Source organism: Furipterus horrens, unplaced genomic scaffold, assembly GCF_987537825.1.
Source record: "Furipterus horrens unplaced genomic scaffold, mFurHor1.1.pri manual_scaffold_10, whole genome shotgun sequence".
NCBI classification, from domain to species: Eukaryota; Metazoa; Chordata; class Mammalia; order Chiroptera; family Furipteridae; genus Furipterus; species Furipterus horrens.
The window spans coordinates 51,997,456-52,011,149 of record NW_028327180.1 but is presented as its reverse complement, the minus strand read 5'-3'; the positions used below and the strand labels follow the sequence as shown (position 1 = coordinate 52,011,149).

Sequence of the window (13,694 nt, the reverse complement as noted above, 5' to 3'; positions counted from 1 at the left end):
GAATACTTTTTTCCATCCCTTCACTTTCAGTCTGTAGATCTTTTGTTTTGAGGTGTATTCTTGTATACAGCATATATGTGGGTCATGTTTTTGTACCCATTCTGCTTCCCTGTGTCTTTTGATTGGAGCATTTAATCCATTTACATTTAAGGTTATTATTGACAGGTATCTATTCATTTCCCTTTGTACCTGTGTTTTTCTCCCCCTCTTTCTTCTTTTTCTTAAAGCATTTCCTTTAGCATCTTTTGCAGTGCTAGTTTGGTGGAGATGTATTCTTTTAGTCTTCCTTTGTCTGAGAAACTCCTTATTTCACCTTCCATTTTAAAAGAGAGCCTTGCTGGGTAGAATATTCTTGGTTGTAGGCCTTTGTTTTTCATCGCTTGAAATATTTTTTGCCATTCCCTTCTGACTTGTAATGTTCTGTTGAGAAATTAGCTGATAGCCTTATCGGAGCTCCCTTGTATGCTATTTGCTGTTTTTCTCTTGCTGCTTTTAGGATTCTCTCTTTGTCTTTGAATGTTGCCATTTTAATTATGATGTGCCTTGAAGTGGGCCTTTTTTCATCTTCATTGAAAACCTCTGTGCTTCCTGGACTTGCATGACTTTTTCTCTCAAGTTAGGAAAATTTTCTGTCTCGTTTTCTATCCTTTGCCTCCTCTTCTTCTCCTTCTGGTATCCCTGTGATATGGATATTATTGCATTTTATGTTGTCCTGCAGTTCTCTTAAACCCTCTTCATTCTTTTTTAATCTTTTTTCATTTTGTTGCATTGTCTGGGAATTTGTTTCTACGTTGTCCTCTAGCTCACTGATCCGATCCTTTGCTTCATTTAGCCTGCTTTTGATTGCTTCTACTGCATTCTTCAGTTAAGAAATTGTGTTCTTCATTTCTTCCTGGTTCTTATTGATAGCTTCTATGTCCTTTTTCATGCTGGTTTAATTCTCAGTCAGTTCTTTGTATCTTTCCTGGAGTTCTTTGTAGTTTTCTTTGAGTTTGTTGAGTTCATTGAGCTTCTTCATTACCATTGTTTTGAATTCCATGTCTGATAGTTTGCGTGCCTCTGTTTCATCTATCCCTCCTTCTGGGAATTCTTCCTTTCCTTTTGGTGGGGTGTTGTTCTTCTCCCCATTATAGGTGTCTGTTCTTGTTTGTTTCTCCTTCTTAGATCTGCTTTTGTTTTCTGCCTTTGTGGTGTGACCTGTGGTAGGAATCCTGTGTGATTCAGTGGTACAGACTCCTTGATCTCCTTAACTTGATGCTCTTGGGATGCCCTTTATGTCTTTTATTTGGACTCTCTAGTAGTATTGTGGTTTTGTTTGTTGTGTTGCTCTTTGGTGGGTCCTTCCCTTAAATTCCCTTAAATTAGCTGACTGAGAGTCACTCTGCCCACTTCAGACAGTTGTTGAGTTGCCTCTGCCTGATGCCTCTTAGAGGAGAGTAATCTGCTTATGTGATTTCTCCCATAGTACTGGGGTTGAGTCTGCCCTGGGGTCTGGTCTGCTACTCCCCCAGCTCTTTCTCCAGAACCAGTGCCCAAAGTTTTCTAAAGCTCCTCTAGTTCACTTCACCCTTTTTCGGCTGCAGCCCAGGTCGAGCGTGGCAAGCATACTTTTTCCCCACCAGCCAGCAGGTTGGCAGGGGCAGCGGGCTGGTGTGAGGGCTGTGCTGGCGGGCGGGCCAGGGGCGGTCCCCTATGCTGGTGGGCAGGCGGAGGCGTTACCTCGGGCCTGGTGGGCTGGCGCGCTGACCAGGGCGTTTCCCTGTGCTGGAGGGTGGACCGAGGGCGTTCCCCCATGCTGGCATGGGGGCGCGTGGGCCGGTGACATTCCCCTGCTTCAGTGGGTGGGTGGGCTGGGGCGTCCCCTGTGCCCAGCAGGTGCTCCTGCCGGGGCGGGGGCGGGGCTCCTGTACGTGCGTTCCTCGAGTATATCGCCCCACCCCTAGCCTTTCCTCTCCGCAAAAAAAAAAAAACAATACGCCAAAAACACAAAAAAGAACGCTGCTCCCAGCCTCCCAGAGCCAGACGCTACCTGGCCAACTCCTGGCTCTGCCAGCCAGCCCAGCCTGGATCTCCACCTCCGACTGCTCTCAGGGGAGAACCAGGGGCATTAAAAAAACTTTGTGCTCTGCCTGTCGCTGTCCCGGGAGCCAAGGCAACCAGAACTCGCGTCTCTCCCATGTCTCCAACGTGAATCTCAGCAGACAGGTCACTCAGAAGCGGCCTCCGCTGCCAGCAGCGTCAAGGTTCAACTGCTGCCAGTTTCCAGATGCTAACTGAGATGCTCTGTCGCATTTAGCTGAAACCACAGACCAGTCTCAGGAGCAAGCAAGGGCAGCCTCTCCTCACTCATCCACCATCTTCTGATCCTCGGGTGCTTCGCATATCTATGGCAAGCTGATAGCTAGATAATAGCTGTGCTGCTGCCTGGGTAAAGGCCCAGAAAAGGGTGGATGATGTAGCTTAATATACTTTCCATAACAGTGAAGTATGGTGCTCTTGGTTAGCATTTAAAATAAGGGGGAGCCATGGAAGAGAGGCTGTGCATTTTGAAAGGATGTAGAAGGGGCCATGCTGTTTGAAAGGATGAATGGCTCCCCATCCACCATGAGAAAAAGCACTATGGAAGGGGTGTGTAAGAGGACCATGATGGAACAGCAGGTTGTAGCAGCCATGTGAAAAGAGGTAGCTATGTAGTTTGTAGTCAGAATTCTGTCATGCGCCCTCAGCTACTAAAGCAGGCATGCTGCTGCTTTGATTGTGTCTGCTCTAGCTGACTCTGAAGCCACCAAGGACTCCGCCTTGCAGACCTGGACTTGATCTGTACTCTTGGAACTTGGGACAAATAGAGAGGACACTCTTAGGACCTGTGCCCTTCCTGGACTTCACCATGATCCAGTGTAACATAGCACATGCTTTCCTGGACTATTATATAGAGGTGAAGACAGTGTACCCCAGATCCTAAAGGAGAGAACTAACAGTTAAGGAATGGGGAACTATTGGGGTTGGTTTTGGTTTATAGCCTTTTGGGGAGCAAGGGAACTGCTGAGTCGTGTGGGAGAACAGGGCTCCAAGCTGAAGTGCTCCCAGCCCACCCAAAGTTGGAATATTATAAATAGAGACCTGTATTGCTCAAACACTTATTAAGGTCATACACCAAGGTGCTATGAGAACAAGCTTTACCTTGCTCGGTATCATTACCAATATGCCCCCAGAAGGTTAGCACTATTTAGGTATTCCCCAGCAGTATTCATGACATCCCCTCCCCTCTTTGTTAGCAAAGTATCAGCAGACTTCAGTCTCTACCAATCTGATAGTGGTAAAGTATTGTTTTTATTTATATTTCTCTAAATACTAATGAAGTTATTTTATCAGCCATTTGTATTTCTTATTACACTACTTGCTAATTATCCTTGCTCACTTGTTCCAGTGTTTCTTTTACGTATTTATGATATGAACTTTTTATACGTAAGGGATATTTACCTTTTGTCGCGTATGTTCCAAGTAATTTCCCCAAGCCTTGTGTTTTTGGGAAGGGGTTTTTATTTTTAAACATTCCAAAGTCTTTAACTCATGTGTAGGTATATTTCATTTATGGTTTGAGACAGTGACATCATTGTAGAAAAGCATTATATATTCCAAGATCATTACATTTTCATCTTACATATTAATGGATATTTTTAATATTTAAATCTTTGAGCCATTGGTATTCTAATAAAGGTATAATGTAGTAATTCACTATATTCAAATAATAAAAGGTAGCTACTTTATAAAAACACATTAAAATTCATTTAAACTTCTAGGTGATTGACCTATTTTTTTATTTTTACATAAACCTTTAAATCACAAATATTGTTTGTCCTAAGTCTTGGGTCTATGGTACAATGTGGACACCATATTAAAACCTGAACTAATTAAAGGAATTTTTCACCTTTGTCAGGTAGGCCTTACTAATAGAGAGAGAGAGAGAGAGAGAGAGAGAGAGAGAGAGAGAGAGTGTGTGTGTGTGTCTGTGCGTGTGTGTATTTTCCCCTCTACTGCATTATAAGTTTAAGGGCTGGATCCATGTCTGATTCAACTTTGTACCTCCCATTCCCAGCCATCTGTGCAACAAATAATGCTTGTTTATCACTGGTCACTGAAGAAACAGAGTAAGTGACTGTCCCTGCCAATGAGGGGCTTGCCATGTGATGAGAAAATCAGCCAGCCACAAGTACAAAACTGCAGCCTGCTACTGTGATGAGCAGATACTCTGGGGAGATAAGGATTAGGGAAGTCCTCACAGAGGAGTTGTGGTTGACTTGTGTCATGAGGATTACATAGGAACGCCAACAGAGGGGCCCAGAGAAGTCATTTGAGGAATGCAGGGCATTTCAGTGACTTGCAGCTTGTGTTTAATATGACTGGAGCATAGGCTACATATCTGTTTGTCAGGGGATAAGACTAGAAAGATAAGAGGCTAGATCATTGCTAATGCAGAAGCTACATGCTCAAAATAGACCATTCTTACCGGCATCAGTACAAGGATTTTCATGTACCAGATAATGTGTGGTTGGATTTAAAACATACAGTTGATCAAGAACATAGGTGTTTCTTGGATTATGCCATCTTTGTGATTTTTCTTACTTCCTGGAACAGGAGGGTTCTGACTCTGGGAGGACCCCATTGTTTCTGTAATGGTGGATGAGGACTGATGCCCAGCACATTGCTTAACCTCTGACCCATCAGCATGGGAAGGTGAGTAATGGTGCCTAATCACTGTGCTGGAAAACCTATGATTTTTGTGCCACTGAAACAGGTTTTGAGGGGGAGAAAATCTACATCCCAAGTGAAAAGCGTTCAAAGTTGTGCTACACTTCTATTTTATACCTTTGTTCTTTCAGGGCCCCATGGGGCAACTGTCCCAGAAAGAACGTGATAAAGCTAGGTGGGTTCTCCAGGTGTTAATGTAGTTTATTATAAAGGGCATGTGTGTTGGAATCCACAAGGGGTTGCATTTGGCACAGGATTACTGTCTCTAAGCCTCAGAGGTGTGGGGGAGGATTGATAAACTCCATGGACTGGCCTAAGAACCCACATGAAGACTAGAAATTACAGATGGAAAATTCCATTGGAGTAATAGGATACCTCCACCTCCTGTGAGTCCATGCAGCATTCTTGAAAGGGAAGAGTGTAGAAATTAACTGTAAAACAATAAAATTTATCCTGAAGTTAGCAAGTTTTTTTTAAGCCTCCTGACAGAAACTGAGAAGAAAAGTGTTTATTTGCAAAAGTACTCAGGAATATGTCTAAAAACACAAACATACATAACTCATTTATTGACTTTGTTATGAGGATGTTGTTAAAAATACTGTTTTCTCACGTGATCATCAGAGAAATTTGCCTTTGAATTCAGAGTTAAGAAAACTGTACTCCTTCTAAGCTATTTATATGTTTCTAATTTAATAGGCAATGTATTGGCCATGAGCGTGCTCAGCCACCTTTTAAGGCCTACCTGATTACATGCATTCCTATGTACTAAATTGTCTTGGTTTCATCATCCTTAAACCTCATTTTATTACAGATTTATATATGTATTTTATTGAACTTATCCTGTAAGCTATAAAAATAAATAATACAATAAAGCAACAAATAAAAATCTTCATAATTCTATCGAGAAAGGGGAAAAACACAGAAGGGCTTAATTCTCATCCATTTCATTTTATAATACATTCGTGTGCTGCTTAACGAGGAGGATGTGATGTGAGATATGCGTTGTTAGGCAGTTTCGTTGTTGTGCAAACATCACAGAGTGCACTTACACATCTCCTGGATGGTATAGTCTGCTACACACCGAGGTTATAGGTTATATCCTATTGCTCCTGGGCTACAAGCCTGTACAGCATGCTATTATATAAAACCATGAGATTGAATCAAGCACAAGAAAAAACAATGCAATCAAGGGATGCAGTAGACATGAAATGTATGAGGCTCCTGTCTTCATATCACGGAATACTTTTTTATATAAGTAGAAAGAGTGTACTCTAAAGTAACGATAAAGCCCTGACCATTGTGGCTCAGTTGGGCATTGTACTGCAAAGCAAAAAGTTGCTGGTTCGATTCTCGATCAGGGCACATACCTGGGTTGCGGATTCTGTCCCCAGTTGGGGCACATGCGAGAGGCAACAGATCGATGTTTCTCTCTAAACATCAGTGTTTCTCTCCCTGTCTTTCTCACTCCCCTCTCTCTAAAAATAAAAAGTCTTTAAAAAATAAAGTAATGATAAAAAATACAGTATAGTAAATACTTAAATCAATAACATAGTAATCTATTATCATCATGTATTGTGTACTGTACCTAATTGTATGTGCTTCACTTATATGACTGGCAGTGCAGTAGGTTTGTTTATACCACCATCACCACAAACATGTGAGTAAAGTGTTGTTGCACTATGATGTCATTAGGTATTGGAAATTTTCCGCTTCATTATAATGGTTTGGAACCACTGTCATATATGCAGCTCGTTGCTGACTGAAACATCATTATGCAATGCACGACAGTAATGAGTTACGTAGCAAAATAGCAACATGGATGATGCTGGTATATAGATACCTTGTGGAGGGACTGTAGAAATAGCTCAAAATGAATGTCTTGCTTTTAGATTAGTTTAGGTAAAGTTTGGAGCCGATTGCTTTAAAGTCTGGTTTTTGAAATTTCAGGATTGGCATCTCCTGTCTTTTTCCTGCTTCCTGGCATTTTAGCATCTCTCCAGTGGGATGTCCTCGAATTTTGAATACCAATTTACGCCAAATTGTTGTTATTAGTATTCTGGCTGCTGCTGTTTCACTTTTATACTTTTCTGTTGTCATAATCCGAAATAAATATGGGCGACTGTCCAGAGACAAGAAGTTTCAAAGGTAAGAGAAAAACATTTATTTTCTAGATGGGATGCCATATCTTCATTTCATGGCTTCAAGAGTTTGGGATTAGGTGGAATTTAAGGAGCCTGTGGCTGTAGGAAACAGATACTGTGCTGAATACAGCATGAAAAGTTAAACTGTGTGAAAATGTTTAATCATTAACCACCAAATCTACATCATAAGAAGATTTAACATAAGCTTCTTCTGTGATATCTCTTAAGCTGATTTTTCAGTTAATGTGGATAGTTTGGAAGTAGTTTTGCTTTTCAGAATCTGAATGTCTTTAAAGGAATGATGAATGTATATCTGATTTAGATTATCTTTATCACTGTCGCTTGTTTTGTTTTCTTTTGACTCTTTAATCATTTGACGGTTATAAAATGCTGCACAGCTTAGAAATCACTGACCTGATATTTGTTTATTGTGCTGACTGTTAGGTTTAGGATGATAGTCTCTGTCTCAAAAGTATGTTTGTTTTTCTAAACAAGATACTTGGCACGAGTTACTGACATCGAAGCTACAGACACCAATAACCCCAATGTGAACTATGGTGTCGTGGTGGACTGTGGTAGCAGCGGGTCTCGAGTGTTTGTCTACTGCTGGCCCAGGCATAATGGCAATCCTCATGATCTGTTGGATATCAGACAAATGAGGGATAAAAACCGAAAGCCAGTGGTTATGAAAATAAAACCAGGTATGTAAATGACAACCAGGTTCTGTCCTTTCAGCCTCTGTGATGTCTTCCCCGTTTTTTCCTTTCATCCCCACATTTGTCACCCTAATTCAGCACTCACAGCCACCCAGTTGTTCTCCTTGTTTTACTTTTTCACTTCCTTTTCTCTTTTTTATCCTTCTTTCATAAGGTGACTAACACCTTAATAAACTATCGAAACACCATTTCTTTGTCTCTGCAGCATTTACCATAGTTCCTTATCCATGGCATCTACTCAAATGTTTGCTAGTTGACATTAATTATGGAGGGATTTTTTTCTTTCTTATTTGGTAGCCATCGGTCTCTATCCCTAATGACAAGGTAATTTCAGATACTTCATGGAAATCTGTGCTCCAATACATTGGTATAGATTTGTCATTTTAAAAATTGCTGCCCCAATATATTTTTGATCATCTAGATTTTTAAAATAAGGATGACCATAGAACTTAGAAAATCTAATATCATTATGTCCAGTTTTTTAAGCTATCGTAATTTCTAAGTCAGTGTGTTATAGAAAAATTGAGATGTGCCGTCCCCAATTTAAATTAGTGGTTTTCAACCTTTTTTCTGTATCTACATCATTTCCATTGGCAGCACCCTTCTGTCAAGAGCATTAGAAATAGAAGGTGTCAGGAGTACCTTGAAACAGGCATTTTATGTCTTGATAAGTTGATAATTACTAATTTAAACAGAGAAGGAAAACTCTGACTCCAAAAAACCTCCGCTGCCTTGCGGCATACCTCTTCAGGGGAAAGGCTAAGGGAGTAAACCCCGAAAGAAAATCCGGAGCCGGAGTCCCTAAGGCGGTTTGACGTTGCAGTCAACACCGGCAACTCCTGCGGCGCACCTGAAGCCAAGCTGTATTGACTCCGTCTTTCCCTTGGACCCTTCAGCTGCGAGGAGAGGGGGGGTCTGCTGCATGGGCAACAGCAGACCCTCCATATCACCCTGCCCAGGCTCTGTAGCTTCAGCTTCACTGGAGAGGACACTCCAGCGTCATCGCAAGATGTCGATTCAACACGGGAGGAGACAGATACCGTGTCACTCCCGAGTTGGACTGCATAGCCATTCTCGGCAGTGCAGATAGACTCTTAAGAAGCTACACCATCGTCTCTCGAGACGGACGGCTGCCGACGACGACGACTAATTTAAAACAGTGAACCATACATCTTAGAGATATAGCACTTTAATTTTATCTTGCCAAATGTTTTAGAAAATAAAATATTAAATCAAAATAAGGAATTTATCTTTTAAAATATTAGAGAATATTGGTAAAAATAATTATCATAACTTAATTATCTCCTATTTCAAAAACAAGTGGAAAGGAACTTAAGTTTTGAAATGATAGAATACCCATCCTCATAAAATAGTTCTAACCACATAGACTGTGGATCCCTAGGGTCCTACTCATTCTTCATTGAGTAATTCAGGCCCCACTTCCTTCTTCAGGCCCCCCTGATGTTTGGGCAGCTGCGCACCAGCATATTGCTCAGAAAATTAAAATACTCTACTTCATTTTTCAGGATAAAGGGAAGGAACTTAATGTGAGTCTCTTATACAAGCACTATTTTGATATCAGAGTACATTTTCTTTTTATTTATTGATTGATTTTTAGAAAAAGAGAGAGAGAGACGTCAGTTTGTTCTTCCACTTATTGATGCATTCATTGGTTGATTCTTGTATGTGCCCTGACCAGGGATCAAACCCACAACCTTGGTTTAGGGGGATGATGCTCTAACCAAATGAGCTACCAGGCCAGGGCCAGAGTACATTTTCGTTAACAAAGATAATTTTTCTCAAAGTCTTAGTGAATGACTTAATTTTTACATATTTTCCCATCCATGGAATTTTTATGTATCCCTAATATAGAAACATTTTCAGGGTTAAAGTAATATTGATCAAATAAAAAATTCACCAGGATTTTAAAAACTAAAACTCTATAAAGCTCTTTGCATTTCATCTGGCTTCCCATACCAGGTTCCATCAGTGATTAAACTGCTCTCATGGAATTAGGTGAAAACTTCCATAGCTTGGAGTTTTCCTTTGCGAACAAAGGGACAGCTACAACAGCATCCCAGGGTAGACACCAGAAGCTCATTAAACTGAGGCTTAAGGTCGTTCTCTCTGATGCTATAAGGAGTGCTTTAAGTGGAAATTCAAGAACCTTTTTATAGCTTGTCTCGGTCCTGAAGCATGGTCTCTTGTGTGTTGCATTATAGCAACAGTCTAGAAATTTCCTAAATACATTCTGGGTAGTTTGGGCTTCATATCCATTGAAACAGTGTTGTATGTAGAGTCAAAAAAAGATTGGCTTTTAATCTGTTTTTTTGCTGATTGTTTTGACAAATTACTTAATCTTTCTGGGTCCACAGTTTCCTAGTCCGTGAAATAAGGAATTTTTAGACTTCTAAAATTCCCCTCATTTTTAATATTGTAGGCTCAGTAACAACTAGAAATATTCACTTATGTACTCATGCAGCAAGTATCTGCTGAGCACCTGCTATTTTTAGGCCCTGTGTTAGTGCTGAGAATATCCATTTGAACAAGACACAGTTTGTGCCCTTGAGAAACTTGCAGTTGAAATGAGACCAGCAAGGAAATACGTGATTTGGACAAGGCGGTGAGTGCTGCAGCTAGAGGTGAGCACAGGAGGCAAGGAGAGCTCGTCTTCAGGGTTCTGTGGGGGCACTTTCCTCTACAGAGGAAGCAGCTCTGTGGATGAGGGGTAGTTAGCCAGATGGGAAGAGGTGGGAAGTGGGTAGGGAGGCAGTGAAAGAGAAGGCTCTTCCTCGTGGAGGTAGGAGCCCTAAAGCCAGAGTATGATGCATTACAGATTCTATTCAGTATAGTTGAAGCCAAATGGAAGGAATGTGGGAAGAGACAGGATAGCAGAGTATGCAGGGCAGGCCATGCCATTCTAGAGTTGAGCTTTATCTGGAGGGCATTGAGGAGCCCCAAAAGGGTTTTAAGCCAAGAAAAGACACCTTTTGCATAGGGAATGGTCAGGGAATTTCAAGACTAGAGAGTAGGATGTATAGGCCGGCAGAGGGTGGAGGTACTTAGAAGAGATAGGAAGTGAAAAAAATGTGAGAGGAACCAAGGAGAGGCAGTCGATGAAACCCAGGACACACGCTGGAGTGGGGAGAGGGATTTTATTCAGGATACTGGCTTGGGCCACCGGAGGGCTAGTGAGAGTGGTCACTGAGGTAGGTAACAGGCAGGAAGAGCAGGTGTCTAGTGGATGTTGTGTTCAGATTTGCATATGTTGAGTTGTGGGGGACTGTGAGGACAAGCACACGGTCTTGTCCAGTGGACAGTTACCACCTACTGATCTGCAGGTTGGGGAAGAATCTGGGTGGCTGCTGATAAGATAATCCAGGACATATTGATGGTGATGGCAACCACAGGAGTGAGTAAGCTTGCCTGAGGAAAATGGGAGCGTTTCCCAGGGGCAGGGATGAGCTTGTATGTAATCAGCTCCAAGTGTCTTGAGACATAATAGGTGCTCAGTGAGGTCTGTGACATTTGATGGTGAGAATAAGAGAGCATAGCACTGAACAAAGTCCCATCATTTAAGGAAGAGAGACTGAGAGGTGTTGCCAGGCAGATAGGAAAAAACTAGGAGAGTATGCTGTATAGCTTGAATTGCTCTTAAATTAGCCACGTTAAGGAAGTATAACTTATCAGCTAAAATATATACTTGTTAACAGAAGTGTCCTTTTTCTGTAGGCATTTCAGAATTTGCTACCTCTCCAGAGAAAGTCAGTGATTACATTTCTCCGCTCTTGAACTTTGCTGCAGAGCATGTGCCACGGGCAAAACACAAAGAGACCCCTCTCTACATTCTTTGCACAGCTGGAATGAGAATTCTTCCTGAAAGGTGATCCTCCATCCACAGAGGGCAGTCCAGGCTGGTGGTGGTTTATTTTCCTCCTTCTTTCCCTCCTGTTCCCCCCTCCTCTTCCTCTTCTTCCATCATCATCATCAAAAGGAAGACATTGAAAATTCTTATTTTCAATTTGGAATAGTACCAGTACTATTCCCTTAGGTAGAACTCATCAAACATCTTTTAATGTATTTGTTTATGATTGTAAATAGTAAACTATAAAGTTGTCATTAAAAAAACTGATTTTCTATTTTATTAGTTTAAGGATTTATAGTTTTACATCTAGGAATTTTATAATTCACACAACTCTTGAAAATTCCTTCCCAAAATAAACAGTCTTTTCAATGAATTGCTTTGGTTTAAATTTTTTTTTATTTTCATATAGGATATACCAGACCCAGAGTAGGGTATTTTTTTTCTCCTTTTATTTTTTATTTTTATTTTTTTATATAATTTGTTTGTTTGTTTATTTATTTTTAGAGAGAGGGGAAAGGAGAAAGAGAGGGAGCGAAACATCACTGTGTGGTTGCCTCTCACTCGCACCCTCAACTGGGGACCTGATGTGCAACCTAGTCATGTGCCCTGACTGGGAATCGAACCAACGACACTTGGCTCGCAGGTCAACATTCAATCCACTGAGCCACAGCATCCAGGGTTTTTTTTTTTCTCCTTTTAAAACAAAAATTCAGTATGTAATATTCTGCTATGTAAATTTTTGGATTGTCTTACAGCCAGCAGAAAGCCATCCTGGAAGACCTTCTGACTGATATCCCTGTGGACTTTGACTTTCTGTTTTCTGACTCTCATGCTGAAGTAATTTCAGGAAAACAAGAAGGTTGGTATATTGGTCTTCACCTTGAAATTTGGGAAACTATTGCTTTAAATTCTCCATTTCCCCCTGTGTATACTTTATTAAATTACTCTTAATATCTTAAAAATTGGAAAACCATAGCCTTGAAATAGTATAATTTTTTTAAGTATATTTTATTGATTATGTTATTACAGTGGTTCAATTTTTTTCCTCTTCGTTCCCCTCTGTCCAGTACCCCCCCTTCCCTCCAGCAATCCCACCCCCCTTAGTTCATGTTCATGGGTTGTGCATATAAGTTCTTTGGCTTCACAATTTCCTATATTATTCTTAACTTCCCCCTGTCTATTTTGTACCAACCAATTATGCTTCTTAATCCCTGCACCATTTCCCCATTTCTCCCCATCCCCCCTCCCAGCTGAAAACCCTCCAAATGATCCCCATACCTATGATTCTGTTCCTATTCTGGTTTGCTTAGTTGGATTTTGTTTTTATTTTTTAGATTCAGTTGTTGATAGTTGTGAGTTGCCATTTTAGTGTTCATAGTTTTGATCTTCTTTTTCTTAAGTAAGTCCCTTTGACATTGCATATAATAATGGCTTGGTGACGATGAACTCCTTTAGCTTCACCTTGTCTGGGAAGCACTTCATCTGCCCTTCCGTTCCAAATGATAGCCTTGCTGGATAAAGTAATCCTGGCTGCAGGTTGCCTTTCATCGCATTTAATACTGCTTGCCAGTCCCTTCCTGCCTGCAAAGTGTCCTCTGAGAAATCAGCTGAGAGTCCTATAGGCAACCCCTATAGGCAACTTTCTGCCTCTCTCTTGCTGCCCCCAGGACTCTGTCTTTATCTTTCACCTTTGGCATCTCAATCATGATGCGTCCTGGTGTGGTCCCCTCTAGGTCCAGCATGCCCAGGACCCTCTGTGCTTCCCGGACCTGTATGTCCATCTCCTTCGCAAAATTTGGGAAGTTTTCCTCATTTTTTTTCAATTCTTGCTCCCTCATTCTGCACTGGTTGACTGTTTTTTTCTTCCTTATATTCCAAATCATTGATTTGAACCCCAGTTTCCCTCCCTTCACCATTGGTTTTGTGTGGATTTTTCTTCATTTCACTTAGCACAGCCTTCACTTCTTCCCTTACGTGTTTGCCGTACTCAAGCATATCTGTCAAGCCTGTGAGCATCTTTATCACCAGTGTTTTGAATTTTGTGTCTCTTAGGTTGTCTGTCTCTTCATATGTGAGGTTGGCTATCTCCTCATCGCTTAGTTCTCCCACTGGAACCTTGATCCATTCCCCCTTTTGGACCATACTTCTTTGTCTCCTCATTCTGACAGGCTCCTGTGTTCGTTTGCTTCCACGTCCCAGGTAGAGCTGCTGCTCCTGCTACGT

At 41.3% G+C, this 13,694-nt stretch overlaps 1 protein-coding gene across 4 annotated transcripts in view; it reads left to right on the top strand.

Annotated features, from left to right (window-relative positions):
• Positions 1 to 13,694, top strand: part of ENTPD4 (ectonucleoside triphosphate diphosphohydrolase 4) — a 48,274-nt gene that overhangs the window by 11,027 nt on the left and 23,553 nt on the right. For all 4 annotated transcript variants that reach the window (XM_090290152.1, XM_090290151.1, XM_090290150.1 and 1 more), the window contains exons 2-6: positions 4,636 to 4,734; positions 6,697 to 6,894; positions 7,386 to 7,591; positions 11,339 to 11,489; positions 12,227 to 12,330. In XM_090290152.1, coding sequence (XP_090146278.1) covers positions 4,727 to 4,734; positions 6,697 to 6,894; positions 7,386 to 7,591; positions 11,339 to 11,489; positions 12,227 to 12,330 — 667 coding nt within the window. In that variant the 5' untranslated portion in view covers positions 4,636 to 4,726. The remainder of the gene's footprint in view (positions 1 to 4,635; positions 4,735 to 6,696; positions 6,895 to 7,385; positions 7,592 to 11,338; positions 11,490 to 12,226; positions 12,331 to 13,694) is intronic.